The following is an 18,876-nucleotide window of genomic DNA, read 5'->3' as shown; positions in this document are numbered from 1 at the left end:
TAAGGGAGAGTAATCCAGCTCCCAGCAGGTAATGTCCTCCTTCCACCATTGTTGATATTTTCTAATCCCCAACCTGTTCAGAGGTATTAGTACACACATCTGGAGCAGGTAGGGCTTGAACCTGGGTCTCCTGGCTCAGGGGGTAGGGAGATAACACCAGCACGCCTTCCTTTCCACCCTTGTTACCTTGGGTGGAAGAGCTTGGAAACCCTTTTTGGACAAAGAGTGTTCACAAGATCCCTACCCCCAGTGGAAACTCCTGGCCTTTATCCTTAAAATACCTTCTTGCAGTTTAAATTACACAAGTGCTAAACATTCTTTATGCCTATAACTGTGCTCCCTGAGTGAGACAGTGGGATCTATTGAACCGTGCACTTCTTGTTCCGCTCAATGTCACTCCACACTCAGCTAAAAGGAGTTGTGGTTCAAACATGTTTACCCAATGTTACGGCCGCACCCAAGGACAGTCACCAATCTGAGGCAGCTCCGGTGGAACGGGTAATCAAACTTAAACCAATTGAAAGTGAAACAGCCACTGTTGGACCGTGATTGCTGTTGATAGTGAAGTTGTATATGAGAACCCTCTGTTTTAAATTGAACTACTTTCTTGCATATCTTCTCTTTGTAATTCCTGCAGTCCCATCTCCACGTTTTAAAGATCCATTAGCGTTAGTCAGCCGGCCCTATGTTGTTTGAGTAGCCAATCCCATGGGTAAATCTGGTCAATCTGAGCTGTGGCAATATGACAGCCCCCTATTCTGGGGTGACTTGGTGTACATGAGCTATTTTCTAGGAGACCTCGTTGGAAAGCCTCCAGAGATGGAGATACCAGCTGATTTTCCCTTTGTCAGACCAGAGGCTCTGAGCATAATTTATAACACCCCAACTTCCTATCTCTGATGTCAGTGAATCAGTGTAAACAAAAGGTTGAACGCAGAGGAATGAAGCCCATATTTTTGCAGTCTTACCCCTACTGAACTGATCACAGCTTTGAAAAAAAGCTCTTTTTTTTATATAAAGTCATATTAGTGCAGACATCAGGTTGCACTTTCCTAAGAAGCAAGCAGCTTCTTTTACGACATACATCTGTCAAGCAAATGAGGTTTCAATTAAAAATATCATTGACCTTCCATTACTGTGAATCCTCACGTACAGTGACAAAACTTACTGAAGTTTTTCCCTGGGAGATAGTGAGAACTGCCGATGCTGGAGTCAGAGATACCACAGTGCAGAGCTGGAGGAACACAGCAGGCCAGGCAGCATCAGAGGGGCAGGACAGTTGACGTTTTGGGTCAGGATCCTCCTCCAGAAATGGGGGAGGGGGAAGGTCTTCTTGGATGTTCATCCTGTAACTGTAGTTATGGTGCCCTCTGCTGTAAATCAATTCATTGGGCTCTGATTGTATTTCAGTCTGTTTGTCATAAGTGAATATTAATTACCCTTCCTCATGCACTAAAGAAAATGCAGAAGATGGGGATAGGGTTAGCTGTTTAAAGTCTGATCATACTCAGCAGCATTTTCTTCTTGAGAACGCAACAAAGCTTTCCTGCTCCACAAGTTTTTCCCCATTGAACAAAGTTAAACAGGCTTGGGGTGGCGGGGTGGTGGGGGGGGGGGGGGTGGTTGTTGGTTCTCCATAGCAGTGACTTGAACTAGCGGTCATCCTTCCCCACTCAACTTGCCTTGGAAGTTTTATCACAGTGTTTTTGTAGAATCATAGAATCCCTACAGTGTGGAAACAGATCCTTCAGCCCAACAAGCCCACACTGACCCTTGGAGCATCCCAACCAGACCTGTCCCCCTATAACCCACTTTATCTACACATCCCTGAACACTACAGGCATTTTAGCATGGCCAATCCAGCTAGTCAGCACATCTTTGGACTGTGGGAGGAAACTGGAGCACCCAGAGGAACCCACGCAGACGTGGGGAGAATAAGCAAACTCCACACAGACGGTTGCCCGAGAGTGGAATCGAACCCGGGTCCCTGGCACTGTGACGCAGCAGTGCTAACCACTGAGCCACCGTGCTGCCCTCAATTCAAATTCAACTATGGTGGGATTTGAACCCAGGTCCCCAGAATTGGATTTAGAGTTCAGTGATATAATACCACTAGGGCCATCACCTCCTTGTCACCTTTCCTGACAAAGTGTTTTGCTTTGTCAAGAAATGCCAACTAGAATAATCAGCAACAGCTTTTGTTGTGAAATTGTAAAACTTCTCAGAACACTGTCAGCAAAATTAAAAGAGCACCAAGACAAGCTCCTTCTCTTTCAGAGGCAATAAAGTGACTAATTAATCCAGTGAACTCCAACACCAGTCCACATGTAGTAGACTTTCTCAATGCTATCTTTGTCAGCTACAGTGTTTAGGCCCTCCATTACACTGCTTATATTTTCTGATACCAAATGCTTATTAGCAGTCTTTCTTGACCTGTGTAAAATAATCTTCTTTAATGAAACACAGCTTCATTTACTACTCTTTCAAATGTCATTAATAATTTACAAGCTGTTGTTCCAAGCTGAACATTTTATCTCCGAATAAAAATCAGGTTACACAGTGTAGGAAAATGAACAGGCCTTATTCTAGCATAATGCAATAAATTGTAGAGTGAAAACTGAATAATTAGCAACAATTTTACACATTAATCAGAAATGCATTTACATCTGAGTTGCATTTGTGTGACTTTTACTGAACCACATTACAGTTATGACCTTTTCCAGCAGAGGGAGCTACAAGATTTTAGGATTGCTCCTAATGAGCTTGCTCAGTGAGTAATAGAGTCATACAGCGTGGAAACAGTCTAAGCAGTCCGTGTTCCCAAACTAAAGTAGCCCTACCTGCCTGTGCTTGGTCTATGTCCCTCCAAACTTCTCCTATTCATGAACATATCTAAATGTCTTTTAAAAGTTGTAACTGTGTCTGCATCTAGCACTTTTTCTGGCAGTTCATTCCACGCGTGAACCACTCTCTGTTTAAAAATTGACACCTCATGCCCTTTTTAAATCTTTCTCCTCTCACTTTAAAGATATGCCCCTTAGTTTTGAAATCCCCCACTCTCGGGAATAGACTCTTGTCATTCATTTTATCTATACCCCTCAGGATTTTATGAACCTCCATAAAGTCACCGCTCAACCTCCTAGGCTCCAGTGGCAGAAGTCCCAGTGTCTCCAGATTATTTTTATATCTCAAACCCTCCATTCCTGGCAACATCCTGGTAAATATTTTTTGAACCCTGCCCAGTTGAATAATATGCTTCCTGTAACAAGGCAAACACAACTCCACACAGTACTCCACAAGAGGCCTCACTCACCTCAACATGACGTCCCAACTCTTACACTCAAATGTCTGAGAATTGATGGAAGCATGCTAAATGTTTTCTTAACCATGAATCAACCAGGCATGGGCAGGGGACTTCAATCAATCCCCAAGCTGCCTACTTTTATCTTTTCTCAATGCTTGAGGCCGACCAGATTTTGTGAGCAGATACATGATTGTAAAGAGGAGGTTTGCAATTTGATGTAAAATGTTGTGTTGCGGTTTGTAATTCAAAATGGACTTTAACGAGGATCATCTTTGAGTCAGATATGCTTCATGCTTCTTTGAAAAAATGTGTAGTGACTGCCATTCCTTCAGTTGAGCTGAATTTGTCATCCCAGTTTGATTATATCCCAAAGAATGGATGCTAGTGTAATCCTTCCACACAAAGCCTAAACAAAAAAAAAAGAACAAAGAACCAGGATGCTATAAATTAGAAATTGCTGGGAAAACTCAACAGGTCTGATAGGATCTGTGGAGAGAAAACCTGTTGGCTCAACTGGAAGAAGCTGGGCCGTCTGACAGAATATTTGCATATATTTACATCAGTTTGAATGATTCTCATCTTTCCTTGGTAAGGACTAATAGCACAATGTTTTTGGAGAATCCTTCTCCAGACAGAAATGGTTAAGTTGTCCAGTAATCACTGAGTCTGATACAGAGTGTGCAATTGCTTTGCAGTCTGAGGCCGAACTGGCTCTAAGAAGAGAGAACTTCCAACTGAAAGATCAACTTACTGCTTTAAACGAACGCAACAGAACTATGGATAATCTCAAAGCAAGGTGCACTGTGATGAAAAAAGAGGTAGATGCAGTAAGTTGAATCATTTAACGTTGTCAATCACAGACCTGCGATTTTTGACAGTCCATATTCAAGCCACTACAATTAAATGGCAAGATGTGAGGAAATCCTGCACTTCAAGTATTTTTAAAACTCACGTTTTTCAACTGTCCTGTATTAGGATTTTCACAAATCAATTAAAACTGATTTATCTTCTGACTAGGATTTACCCTCTCCAGGTCTGCGATTGTGGTTTCTGACAAATGCCTGACCCAGTACGTCATAACCAGGTTTTACAAAAATCTGACCCACGTGCTGTGTACTGCATTTTATTTCACCCTCCTTATTCTAGCAGATTTAGTGCAAGTTGATTATCAGGGGTCAGTGGTCTGCCTGTAACAAAATTGGAAATACCCTCTTTACAGAGGCAATCACAATTTTTGCACAGATGCCAAAGAGAGGAAATGTTCTTACCAATTATTTTGCTGACTGATGACTGATTGCATAGAATCACAGAATCCCTACAGTGTGGAGGCAAGCCATTCGAACTATTGAGTCCACACCGACCCCCCAAAGAGCATCCCACCTAGAGCCAGGCCTCGACCCTATCCCCATAACCCTGCATTTCCCATGACTAACCCACTATCCTGCACATCGTGGACACTACAGGATAATTTAGCATGACCAGTCCACCTCAGCTGCATATCTTTGGTTTGTGGGAGGAAACCGGAGTTCCCAGACGAAATTCACGTGGACACAAGGAGAATGGGCAAACTCCACGTGGACAGTTGTGGTGGCTGGAATCAGACTTAGGCCCCTGGCGCTGTGAGACAGCCGTGCTAACCATGAGTCACTGTGCTGCCCTGTAAAGTGATATCAGCTTGTAACTTCCCAAAGTACAAAATCTGCCTTAACAATGCATTTCCCAATTAATATTCCAATCGGTCCCCTTCTGCCATTTTCTGAGTCTTAGAAACTGGCAGATTCCCCTCAATATCCAGCCAATGTTGCTTCCTTCCGGCTCTGCAGCATGACCTCCCTCCATCACCAACTCGAGGCTACTGTTGCTAAAAACTTTGTGCAAGCAATTATTTTTCCCGCACATTTGATTATTCACTGTTTTTCAAGTAGGTATACCATCCTCCGAACAGAACAGATAGGAGCAGGAGTCGATAACATGACCTGCTGAGCTCTTTCTGCCATTCAGTATGATCGTGACTGATCCTGAGCTTCAACTTCAGTTTCCTGCCTATTTGCCATATCTCAGTTCTCCGAGGGACCAAAAATCTGCTATCCCAGCTTCAAATGTATTGAATGATGGAGTGCCATGACCTTTTGGGAGAGGGAATTTCCAAGATTTACAATCCTTTGAGTGAAGAAGCTTCTTCTTGTCCCAATTCCCAATGACTACTCTCTCTACTTTCCAGAAATACTGACATATACAAAGTTCTATTGAATGCCTCTCATATATTTATCTTCATGTTAAATCCTTCTCCCTCCCCCCTCGCTTGATTTCTAAAGCTTCCTCAGAAGTCATTACTCTTTAATTTCTTTTCTCTCTCTCCATTCTGGACAGAATTCATGATTGTCCCATTGTTCATTTACAGTACCTAGAGCTGTATATCTGGAGAACTGGAACACTGTAGAAATGTCGCAAATAAATCAAAAATTTATTGCTTTAAGACAGTGTTTGTTCCATTTCAGTTTGAAGAATTGGGAAGGAAGACAACAGAAGCTGAATTGCTGATTGCTCCACTAAAGGTGACTTAAACTCAAAAAATAATTTATACTTCTGAGGAGTTTAATCCTGCTATTCAATTTGCTAGGTTCAATTACAGAGATAGTAAATTGTTTCAATGTTTGTTTTCAGTGTTTTTACTTGTGTGTATGTTCTCCTAATATTTTGATCTCTTCTTCTACTCCCCTATTGTTCTTTGTTTACTCATGGAACTGGGTGGAAAGGCACCCTCATTAAATGCTGAAAACATTTTGTTTATTGTGCTTCAAACAGGCAAAACTGTCCTGCCTGATTCAGAAATGCCATCGTAGGAACAGTCTGATTATACAACTGGTGAGGGAACTCTGCCGATATGGCTTTACTAACACAGGGTTGATTGAAGAGGCTGAGGATATGCTAAATGATACTGCAATCCTGGAGTATACACGCACCTTTCTGCCGTTAGGCAACCAGCAGGTAAGTTTAAAATCCAATTTATCTTCAGTTTGTGTCAAACTTTGTCTGATAATGCTCCCATAAAGCAACCTGGGACATTTCACCATATTTAAGGTGCTGTGCAAAGTTGTCATTAACAGATGAATGGTACTAAGTAATATTTTAGCAACCTCATTAGCGAGAAGTGTGTCCTGAATTCTTTTGGCTGCAGTTAGTTTGCACTAGCATCTCTGAATATGACAGGTCCGTAGGTTAGTGTGATCTAATCACGCACTTTACTGTTACATTATAATGGACTTTACCAATAAACTGATATCTGTTCATCATTTCGAGCAAATTGCTGTCAGGTAATATTGGCAATGCTGTTTAAATTCTGTGAACTATTTGCTGTAAATGAATGTTGATTGCAAATGTGGCAACAGCAGAAAGGCCAATACTGTATATACGTGTAGCATGAGATCGTTCATTTTGATTCAGGCTAATGCCAGAGCTAACCTTCAACCCATTGACCTGGAATTATACTGTGGTTTCCACATTGCAGATTTGAATGGTGTTGCTCAGACACGGGAAGATCTAATGGTTTTACTTTTGGGTGGGGGAGGTGAGGGAAAAGTCGTGGAATGGAGATTGGATGAGTAATTGTTTTCGACTCAATAGCTTGTGGCTGTACATTTCAAAATGTGGCATAGAAGTGATGGTTTGCATTACACAGAGGAGCCTAACAGTAAAATGAAGGGATACTAAATCACACATCCTGACACACTAGTTTGTCATCTGTATGTTTTGAAGATGGATGCAACATTGGCAATCTGTCCAAAGTCATTGGAAATAAATGGTACGCTTCTTCACCAGGCACATTTAGTCAGAATCAGAATCACTGATGAACTTGGAACAAACTGGTGACATATGCACCCCTTGATGTATCTGCAGGAAATGTAGGACTGCCGTAAGTGGCGGCTGCATCAGACTTGCGTTCAGTTTTGAAGGCATTTCCAAAACCATCAGAACCCACTCACTGCATGGGACATTTTTGTCCCCTGTAAGTTGAACTGTTCACTTGCTAAACATTGTGAATTAGATTTTGATCAAGAAAAGTGAGCCCTGCTAATCAGTGAAGGGGACCTCTGGTACAAGTGAGAAGACAATCATTAGCTAATGAAAAGGTTCAGTAATTTGACCTTGTCTCAGTGCAGAAGAGCATCCTGTAGCTGTCTTCCAACTCGATCATTTTAGATCACAGATTCCAGTTCCTGCATTTATTTTTCCTGATTAAATATAACTTGCAGTTCCTGAACAGATCAGTTCCAAACTGCAGCTCTTCCTCCTCGGTCCCCAAAGCTCCTACTCTTGGTCTAGAATCAATTTTCTTCCTTCCTTAAGGACTCACCTTTGTTTTTTTTTAAATCATTCTACCTATTCTCTCTCTGACTCTCCCTTCCCTCACAATCGATCTCTATCTGTATTTCTCTCTCTCTCTCTCTCTCTCACTCTCTCTCTCTCTCTCATTCTCTCACTCTCTTTTGCTCTCCCCCCACTCCCATGTCTCGCGCTCTCTCTCTCTCTGTTTCTCCATTTGTCTTGCAGCTTCTCACTCCTTCTTGGATGAGCTGTTAAACAGAGAATCTGCCTGTTCAAAGTGAACAGTTGGACAAAACAACAGAATATCATTTGCCAAAATGACAACCTAACCTTTAGAGACAGAGTAATTCACAGGCATTGAGGCTGAAGTAAGCTGTATCGAGAAGCAACTTCAGAACTGTGATTAGAGGATTGACTGCAAAGAGTCATTCTGTTTAGGTAAGGTGACTGACAAAAGTGCTTGAATTTTATGCACTGCCTTTCATTATCTCAAGGCATTCAAAAGTGCTATATACTCAGTTGCTGTATGTACTTAAGTAAAAGCCAAATCTTCAAGACCCGATTTTGGAAAAAGGCTGAGGAGTCGACCTTAACATGGCTCATGTTTTTGAGGACCTTACTTTCACTTAAATATAGAAACATTGGAACAGGAGCAGGCCATTCAACACTTTGAGCCTGCCCTGCCATTCTACATGGTCTTGGCTGATTTTATATCTTTATAAATGCCTCTTACCCCATTCCCATGAGCCCACTCCACTGGTAACCAAAAATCTGTCAAACTCTACTTCAAACACACTGACAGACTGAGCTTCCATAGCCCACAAAGGGAGAGCTTTCCAAAGGTTCACAACCCCCCGAGTGAAAAGATGACCCTTCATCTCGAATTTAAATGGCATGCTCGACAGTTTTTAAGTTGTGCCCCGTGGTTCTGGATTGAAACCAGAGAAAACATCTCACCTGCCTCCACTCTTCCTATCCCTTTCAGTATTTTGTAAGATTCAAGGAGATCAACTCTCATTCTTCCAAACTGTAGAGAGTACGGGCCCAGTTCCCCCAAACCCTCTTCGTAGGACAGTCCTGTCATCTCAGCAACAAGTCCAGTGAACCTTTGTTGCACTTCCACTCTGTGCTAAGAAGAACAAAACTATACACAGTACTCTAAATGTGGTCCAACTAAGTTCCTGTCCAATAGCGGTCATGGATTCCTTTGAGTTAAGGTTAGTGTGAAGGAGTTGGGGAAACATTATTCATACTAGTTGTTTATTGTCTCTCCATATTTCTGTTTTTAAGTAAGGATTTCTGTCAGCATCACCTCTGTTCCATAAAGTATTCTGACTTTCTTTACTATTGAGTAAAAGTATTGTTTGGCTTATGACTCATGTGCATGCCTCTGTACCTCCGTCACTTTAGCAGTCATCTCTCCTCAAGGCTGTGAAATCTTTTAATTTTTTTTGGTTGCCCTTTACAACTAATCATCCCAGTGTGGCTGTCCAAATTATTGGGTAATCAGACAAGCAGCATTTTGAGCCCCTGCTGCACCTCTCTTTCTAGTCTTGGTCTCACTCTCTCATTCAGCCTACAGAAACAGGTCATTTGGCTAAGCCGGTCTCCTGTTGATAGTTGCATTTTACAAATCTAATTACTACCTCATTCTGCTTCCATGTCCCTGCATCTAATCCCCTCACTTATAGAGTCATAGAGATGGACAGTGCGGAAACAGATCCTTTGGCCCAACTCATCCATGCCGACTGGATATCCTAAATTAATCCAGTCCAATTTGCCAGCATTTGGCCCATATCTCTATAAACTCTACCTATTCATGGGCCCATCGAGATGCATTTTAAGTGTTGTAATTGTACCAGCCTCCACCACTTCCTCTGGCAGCTCATTCCATACACACACCACCCTCTGTGTGGAAAAAGTTGTCCCTTAGGTCCCTTTTAAATCTTTCATCTCTCACCAGAAACCTATGTCCTCTAGTTTTCCCCTAACCTGGGGAAAAGACCTTGTCTTATACAAGGTCCCCCTTTAATGCAGCAATAATATCTGTTCCATGTGGCAGTGAGTTGTTGCTCACTGTTAACCTCTTAAACATTTTATTCAATCTGTTAGGGTTAATTTAATATCCACAACACCACCACTGACCCAAAATGCCCACCTGTACCCTACACGCCCTGAGACCGTTTCTCCACATCAATCCCATTGAACCTCTCATTTTTGGGGAAAAGAATAACATCCTGCTCTGTCTTTCCTGTAGTCGCATCCTGTCAATTTGGATTGGATTTGGATATTTGAAGAGACACATGTTTGAAACAGTAGCTCCCAGGAACTTGCTCCAAATGGCAATTTCAGTTCTAAAATAACTCGATTGTGGTCCTTTGTTTTAGGCGAACATGAACACTAATTCAACCCCTGCTGGAACTCCTAAGCAAGAACAAGGTCAGTAAAGGATTGGCAGTGACATTAGATAAAGATGATCTCCTTTGTTGATAGTGACTCAGCCACACACTCATAACTTTACAGAGAAAATCATTGGAATTTGCACAAATCTCAAAAGTTTTTGGTGCTGCCGTAATGTACCAATATTTTCCTCCCAACCCCCTACCAACCACTTTAATTACTGTTCTACCTCCTGTAGTTATTAGCATGTTATTTACAATTTTTCAACCCAAAAGACTGCTGCCTGTAGAGTCACCCATGCACAGGCGTGTGAGAGCATCACAGATTGCTAATGCCCCAAAGGTTCACTGTCTTGAGGTGCAGCCCCACAAATGGCCATCTCCAAGACTGATTCTTAAAGACAGGGAATCACCCTCACAGATGCAGTATGCTGTACCTTTCCACACTAAGTATGTTGTCACACTGATATTGTGAGTTACTCACGAAAAAGATAAACAACATGACATTAGTGTAACTGAAATGGAATACATACTATATTCTGAATGGTCTAAAGCAATTAAGGTGTACATTCTAGATTCATTGCTTCAGAAGCCCATGGTGACACTTAGACCTGTTCTTGTGCTGATTATTTTCCATCAGAAAAAGCAGCAAGAATCTATATATTTTAATTAGTTAAACAGAAACTTGTTTTTCCAGAACATTTAATGAAGTCTAAAATATCTCAACACTAACAAGAGGTATTATTACCCTAATAAAAAATGTTATCTCATGCTCCCATTACTTACTATGATACGGGGCAGTTCAGGGCAGGGAAGTTTTGGGTAGCACAAACCACAGTTTGTGCCAAAGGTTGTGTTCAGGGAGCTGTATTTACTCCCCTCCGTGGAGGATTCTTTTCTTAACTTCTCATCCCCTTGTTCTCATGAGAAAGATCAGTCATGTTCTGTGCTTTTGGTGACTGATCGATGATCTTTGCTAGGAAGTGCAAGTGTGTGATTGTTCACCTCTAGTATAATAGGCAGCTGAGTATCACAGCAATACCCACTTTCTAGGCTCACGCAGAAGGTGATGTCATGGAGGTGAGGACTTGCACCTTCATACAAGCTACCATCAACAGTAGACCTGGAGTAAAGGGAGAAAATTGGAGGAGAGATCATGTTGATTCATTTTGGCTCATTAATTGAATCCTGTATTTTTGCATGATGCGCTCTGAAGGTTTGGTAAGTGATTAGTCATTAGCGACAGGGATGAGAGATATCTCTGTCTGCTAGAAAGAGGGCCAATTTGTTATATAGCTTGAGAAGCACCACACCATAACAAGCATGGGACAAAGAGGCAGGTCCCAAGTCCGTCTCACCCAGAATAGCAATTGAACCTGTGCCCTTGGCATCTCTCTGAACCACACACTAGCCATTGAGGTAATGGATCTAACCAGCCCACTGTATAAACCGTGATTGAAACCTATACATCAGACTCCATTTCCTAATATGACATTTGCATGAGCAGAAGTAAAGATGTTGATATGCAACAGAAATTCAAAATGACCAGAAGTATTCAGTGACAGATCCAGCAAAAAATATTCATCAGAATGAAATTTCACTATTTTGCACATGTCTATGTGTTGTAATATCCAAAAGCACCAAATTATTCCTAACAGTTACTTGATATTTGATATTTTGTACCAATTCCACTTAGGATGGTGCATACAGGCGTTCAGTTCCCTTCTGCGTATATTATCAATACCTTCAGGTCTTGTCAGTCATTCCAAAAGAAATGTTTTTAACTTGTATGTCATTACACTAGGTGTACATCCAAAACATAGACCTTTTTGAAAAGTTTATTTATCTGTGTATACATTAGTAAGATGTTTGCAATTTGATCTTGAATCTCCTTGTCTATTCCCTGTCCAACACCTGTTTATTAAATGGTTTAATGACCGACTCTCGGGTTGCCACAATATTCCATTTGGCTGCCACCAGGAGGCACCAGAGACCTCCCAATGTGACTCCTCACCGTATCTCACACTGAAAGACTGATTCACATGAAATATAATCATTTACTTGTTTTAAAAGTGAAAGCAATGTTATTCAATGCCACAAAGAAAAAAAAAGTACCTTATTCGTTCTGAAACTTAAGACTGTGCTAATTCCTGTAAAATCTTTAACAGCAAGTTCGAATAAAAAGAAATCCCTTGAGTTTGTCTTTAATTTTGAATTATTTTGTAATTTTAGGCTTGAATCATTGGTTTCCGAGCTCTCTGTTTCACGAAAGGCAAGCTTTACTGGATTCCAGTGCAGCTTTAACTTACAGACCACATGTAGCCATTGCTGACTATCACCCTTATTCAAACATGCCACACACGGTGCTGCCAGTCGTAAGTAACTGCCACTTTGGCATTGGATTTCTCTGCTCTTTATCTTGTTCACTCCCCCATAAGCATGAGGCCTTTCACTTTATGCCATCGCCCTTCAACTGGGAAGCAGCAAGATAATAAAATGTGAGGCTGGATGAACACAGCAGGCCAAGCAGCATCTCAGGAGCACAAAAGCTGACGTTTCGGGCCTAGACCCTTCATCAGAGAGGGGGATGGGGAGAGGGAACTGGAATAAATAGGGAGAGAGGGGGAGGCGGACCGAAGATGGAGAGTAAAGAAGATAGGTGGAGAGAGTGTAGGTGGGGAGGTAGGGAGGGGATAGATCAGTCCAGGGAAGACGGACAGGTCAAGGAGGTGGGATGAGGTTAGTAGGTAGCTGGGGGTGCGGTTTGGGGTGGGAGGAAGGGATGGGTGAGAGGAAGAACAGGTTAGGGAGGCAGAGACAGGTTGGACTGGTTTTGGGATGCAGTGGGTGGGGGGGAAGAGCTGGGCTGGTTGTGTGGTGCAGTGGGGGGAGGGGACGAACTGGGCTGGTTTAGGGATGCAGTAGGGGAAGGGGAGATTTTGAAACTGGTGAAGTCCACATTGATACCATATGGCTGCAGGGTTCCCAGGCGGAATAAGAGTTGCTGTTCCTGCAACCTTCAGGTGGCATCATTGTGGCAGTGCAGGAGGCCCATGATGGACATGTCATCTAGAGAATGGGAGGGGGAGTGGAAATGGTTTGCGACTGGGAGGTGCAGTTGTTTGTTGCGAACTGAGCGGAGGTGTTCTGCAAAGCGGTCCCAAGCCTCCGCTTTGGTTTCCCCAATGTAGAGGAAGCCACACCGGGTACAGTGGATGCAGTATACCACATTGGCAGATGTGCAGGTGAACCTCTGCTTAATGTGGAATGTCATGTTGGGGCCTGGGATGGGGTGAGGGAGGAGGTGTGGGGGCAAGTGTAGCATTTCCTGCGGTTGCAGGGGAAGGTGCCGGGTGTGGTGGGGAAGCAGCAATGTTTTTCCCCTGCCAGCGTCGTGTTGGTGCTGTGGAACCGTGTTGTGCAAAGGAGGCCCTTCAGCCCATTGTCTGTGCTGCCAAAGATATACCACTACCGACACTAGGGCCATAACCTTGAATGCTATGACATTTCAAGTGCTTATCCAAGTATTTTTTGGAAGGTTTTCTGCCTCCATTACCCTCCCGAGCAGTGAATTCCGGATCCCCACCACCCTCTGCATGGAAAAGGTTATTATCAAGTCCCCTGTAAACTTCCTACCTTTCAATTGTGCCTCCTTTTTGTTGACCTTTCGACTAAGGGGAACAGCTGCTTTCCATTCACCTCATCTGTGCCCCTTATTATGTTATACATCTCTGTCAGGTCCACCCCAACACTCTCTGCTCCAAAGAAAACAAGCCGAGCTTATCCAACCTCTCCTCATCACTGAAATTCCAGGCATCATCCTGGTGAATCTCCATTGCACCTCCTCCAGTGCAATCACATTCTTCCTAAAGTGCAATGAGCCAAACTGCACACAGTGCTCCAGCTCTGGCTTAACCAAATTTGTGTACAGCTCCAACGTGACCTCCCTGCTTTGATAATCTGTGCCACGAATAGTAAAGGCAGCATCCTGCGTGCATTCTTAACTATTCTACCAACTTCCCTGGATCTAATCCCCTCTAAACGTAGATGGTTTAAAGGATTGAACCTGGGTTGCTGGCATTGTGAAGCAGCAGTGCTAAGCACTGGGCTATCATGCCATTCTTCATTGACTTGTATAAATACCGTACCTTGCAGTGAAATGGCAAGCCAAGAAGTAGACACTTTCTTAACCAAACAAGCAAAGGCTACCCAGTGTATTGTTATGAGTCAGTGCCAATGGCAGCCGAGTTAAGTTCATTTTGTTTGGAGTTATGCAGCACTGCTGTGGCCCATTGATAATGGGATTGAAATTCCACCAGCTGTTGCGTTGGGATTCGTACATGTGCTCCAAGTTACTAGTCTAGTGACAATACCCTGGTCCTAGTGGACGATGAGGTTACCGTCTCATGAGAGAGAGAGTGAGAGAAACAGCGTGTGAGAGAGAGGGAGGAAGAGAGAGGAAGGGAGTGGGCGAAGGGACTGGTGGTGAGTTTAATTTGAGGGTCACCACTCTTCATATGAGGGGTAAGTTTGTTGAAGGCAGGACCTTCATGGTAACCTCAGCTGGTGCTGGAACTGAACCCACACCTAGGGCATCCCTCTGCATTGCCAAGCAACTCAGCTAACTGAGCCCCTTGTTCGTTTGCTGAACTGCATCAGTGATCAGAGTCTTAAGGTCAGAAATCGATGACATTTCTTGATGAGAAATTCTTGATAGCTTACACCGTTGATTGCCAGTCTATCACCTACACGTGAAATTAATGTTTAAGAGCTTCTGCAGTCACTTCCTCGGGATTGTTAAGATTACATTAACTCTGTTACCAGGTTTCCCTCTCTCCCACAACAGGAAACATTCTCCTGGTCCACCCTCTCTAATCACCTTATGTTTTTTAAAAATCATATGTTTCAATAAGATCACATTCTTTTAAATTCAAATGGTCTAACCTGTTCAACCTTCCTTGATAAGATTAAGCTGTTCATCCTTTTTTGATCTGACATTGCTCAAAAACAAGTTACATTTTTTAGTTTTTGCCTGTATTTGGCTGATATAGCCAGAATTCAGTTTCTGACCTCTGCTAATCAGTCCCTATTGAGCTCAGCATATTATTACAGCTTCTGGCTAAAAGTTTTTATGTTTGAAAGATAGAGAAATGAATGCTTGGTAATAAAGAACTTATACATTTCTAATAAGAGACTAGAAATTAAGCTGTATCAGTGATAATGGGAACTGCAGATGCTGGAGAATCCAAGATAATAAAATGAGAGGCTGGATGAACACAGCAGGCCAAGCAGCATCTCAGGAGCACAAAAGCTGACGTTTCGGGCCTAGACCCTTCATCAGAGAGGGGGATGGGGTGAGGGTTCTGGAATAAATAGGGAGAGAGGAGGAGGCGGACCGAAGATGGAGAGAAAAGAAGATAGGTGGAGAGGAGAGTATAGGTGGGGAGGTAGGGAGGGGATAGGTCAGTCCAGGGAAGACGGACAGGTCAAGGAGGTGGGATGAGATTAGTAGGTAGGAGATGGAGGTGCGGCTTGGAGTGGGAGGAAGGGATGGGTGAGAGGAAGAACAGGTTAGGGAGGCAGAGACAGGTTGGACTGGTTTTGGGATGCAGTCGGTGGAGGGGAAGAGCTGGGCTGGTTGTGTGGTGCAGTGGGGGGAGGGGACGAACTGGGCTGGTTGTGGGATGCGGTGGGGGAAGGGGAGATTTTGAAGCTGGTGAAGTCCACATTGATACCATATGGCTGCAGGGTTCCCAAGTGGAATATGAGTTGCTGTTCCTGCAACCTTCGGGTGGCATCATTGTGGCACTGCAGGAGGCCCATGATGGACATGTCATCTAAAGAATGGGAGAGGGAGTGGAAATGGTTTGCGACTGGGAGGTGCAGTTGTTTATTGCGAACCGAGCGGAGGTGTTCTGCAAAGCGGTCCCCAAGCCTCCGCTTGGTTTCCCCAATGTAGAGCAAGCCACACCGGGTACAGCGGATGCAGTATACCACATTGGCAGATGTGCAGGTGAACCTCTGCTTAATATGGAAAGTCATGTTGGGGCCTGGGATAGGGGTGAGGGAGGAGGAGTGGGGGCAAGTGTAGCATTTCCTGCGGTTGCAGGGGAAGGTGCCAGGTGTGGTGGGGTTGGAGGGCAGTGTGGAGCGAACAAGGGAGTCATGGAGAGAGTGGTCTCTCCGGAAAGCAGACAAGGGTGGGGATGGAAAAATGTCTTGTGTGGTGGGGGTCGGATTGTAGATGGCGGAAGTGTCGGAGGATGATGCGTTGTATCCGGAGGTTGGTGGGGTGGTGTGTGAGAACGAGGGGGATCCTCTTTGGGCGGTTGTGGCGGGGGCGGGATGTGAGGGATGTGTTGCGGGAAATGCGGGAGATGCAGTCAAGCACCTGGGCCATCTCCAGCACATCCCTCACCTTCCTGGACCTCTCAGTCTCCATCTCAGGCAACCAGCTTGTAACTGATGTCCATTTCAAGCCCACCGATTCCCACAGCTACGTAGACCACACCTCCTCCACCCACACTCCTGCAAAAATTCCATCCCCTATTCCCAATTCCTCCGCCTCCGCCGCATCTGCTCCCAGGATGAGGCATTCCACTCCCGCACATCCCATATGTCCAAGTTCTTCAAGGACCGCAACTTTCCCCCCACAGTGGTCGAGAACACCCTTGACCGCGTCTCCCGCATTTCCCGCAACACATCCCTCACACCCCGCCCCCGCCACAACTGCCCAAAGAGGATCCCCCTCGTTCTCACACAACACCCCACCAACCTCCGGATACAACGCATCATCCTCCAACACTTCCGCCATCTACAATCCGACCCCACCACCCAAGACATTTTTCCATCCCCACCCTTGTCTGCTTTCCGGAGAGACCACTCTCTCCGTGACTCCCTTGTTCGCTCCACACTGCCCTCCAACCCCACCACACCCAGCACCTTCCCCTGCAACCGCAGGAAATGCTACACTTGCCCCCACTCCTCCTCCCTCACCCCTATCCCAGGCCCCAACATGACTTTCCATATTAAGCAGAGGTTAACCTGCACATCTGCCAATGTGGTATACTGCATCCGCTGTACCTGGTGTGGCTTCCGCTACATTGGGGAAACGAAGCGGAGGATTGGGGGCCGCTTTGCAGAACACCTCTGCTCAGTTCACAATAAACAACTGCACCTCCCAGTCGCAAACCATTTCCACTCCCCCTCCCATTCTTTAGATGACATGTCCATCATGGGCCTCCTGCAGTGCCACAATGATGCCACCCGAAGGTTGCAGGAACAGCAACTCACAGCAACGCTTGGGAACCCTGCAGCCCAATGGTATCAATGTAGGCTTCACCAGCTTCAAAATCTCCCCTTCCCCCACCGCATCCCACAACCAGCCCAGTTCGTCCCCTCCCCCCACTGCACCACACAACCAGCCCAGCTCTTCCCCTCCACCGACTGCATCCCAAAACCAGTCCAACCTGTCTCTGCCTCCCTAACCTGTTCTTCCTCTCACCCATCCCTTCCTCCCACCCCAAGCCTCACCTCCATCTCCCACCTACTAACCTCATCCCACCTCCTTGACCTGTCCGTCTTCCCTGGACTGACCGATCCCCTCCCTACCTCCCCACCTATACTCTCCTCTCCACCTATCTTCTTTTCTCTCCATCTTCGGTCCACCTCCCTCTCTCTCCCTATTTATTCCAGAACCCTCACCCCATCCCCCTCTCTGATGAAGGGTCTAGGCCCGAAACGTCAGCTTTTGTGCTCCTGAGATGCTGCTTGGCCTGCTGTGTTCATCCAGCCTCACATTCAGAATGCTGACTGATCTTGCATCCTAGTTTTCATGAATACCAGATGAAAATTGTCAACTTGTAGCCTTTCAATAATGTTTAAGAATAGAGAAAACAGAAGCCATCTTTTAATTAACAGCGTGAGACTAAATTGTTGGTGCTACTTCATTTTTTTCTGAAGTGAGCCTCAGGGCTCAATCTTCCACCAACTTTTTGGCTGTGAGTTGCATCAAGTTTTTTTGGAGGGATTTCTCACTGTATCTTACCAAACTCATCTCATTAAATATCTATCGCACTCCTATCATGTCATTCTCACCTGATTCCGTATCCATTTTATCAGGCTGTATTCCCAGACAACTTGACTCTCACCAGATATCTGCTGACAGATCACCACCTTGTAAAGCCCATTGTGCACCCGGACAAATACTATCAGTCCGGAGCTGCTCTGAGATTTGCCCTGGGTGTGGCAGTCAGGGGAAAACTGGTGCACTGCTTTGAAGGTCTTTCTGGATTGGGGTGGTGCAGAGCCAAGAAGTCATCTTCCCTAAGGACCACTAGTGGAGGCCACGATACTAGACCGCACCAGTTTGCTCTGAGCTTGCCATCCAGGTTAGTTCAGTTTCAACCATCCGGCAAATGCCCAGCAATGGAGGAAGAGGGCCACTGACTTTTCCCGCTCTGGCAGTGTAAGTGCTATCATCTTCTTTCAGATACTTCACACACCATCTGTTTGGCCTGGCTCAGCCCATGAGATGGGCACATGGCTCCGATGGCACTCTGTCCTTGCAGTAACATTACAGTGATAGTTATCAGTGTGCAGTACAAAGGAGCAGTGTCAAAATGCAGAAGAGTACTGTTATTGGGTCAGGGATGTACCATGAGGATTCTTTGAGGCTGGCACATGTCAGATGCCAATGACCATGGACATCAGTTGCATATGGCTGGTGTCCATGGAGGTTGCCCCATGACCTTGGTGCCTGTTATCTTGCTGTGTCTGTGAGCTGAAGTCACTGAGTGCCTGCTCTGACCCTCCCCCGTCACAAATGCTACACATCTAGCTTGTTTG

General features: G+C 44.7%; 1 protein-coding gene across 6 annotated transcripts in view; it reads left to right on the top strand.

Annotated features, from left to right (window-relative positions):
* Nucleotides 1-18,876, top strand: part of LOC125462072 (golgin subfamily A member 4-like) — a 112,292-nt gene that overhangs the window by 46,369 nt on the left and 47,047 nt on the right. For 5 of the 6 annotated variants that reach the window (XM_059638022.1, XM_059638051.1, XM_048551794.2 and 2 more), the window contains 5 exons: nucleotides 4,000-4,131; nucleotides 5,803-5,859; nucleotides 6,110-6,292; nucleotides 10,018-10,069; nucleotides 12,262-12,404. In XM_059638022.1, coding sequence (XP_059494005.1) covers nucleotides 4,000-4,131; nucleotides 5,803-5,859; nucleotides 6,110-6,292; nucleotides 10,018-10,069; nucleotides 12,262-12,404 — 567 coding nt within the window. The remainder of the gene's footprint in view (nucleotides 1-3,999; nucleotides 4,132-5,802; nucleotides 5,860-6,109; nucleotides 6,293-10,017; nucleotides 10,070-12,261; nucleotides 12,405-18,876) is intronic. The other variant, XM_048551703.2, reaches the window with a different exon arrangement.

Source organism: Stegostoma tigrinum, chromosome 1, assembly GCF_030684315.1.
Source record: "Stegostoma tigrinum isolate sSteTig4 chromosome 1, sSteTig4.hap1, whole genome shotgun sequence".
In the NCBI taxonomy this organism is placed as follows: Eukaryota; Metazoa; Chordata; class Chondrichthyes; order Orectolobiformes; family Stegostomatidae; genus Stegostoma; species Stegostoma tigrinum.
Note: the sequence above shows the minus strand (reverse complement) of the source record. Positions and strands in the feature narration are given on the sequence as shown.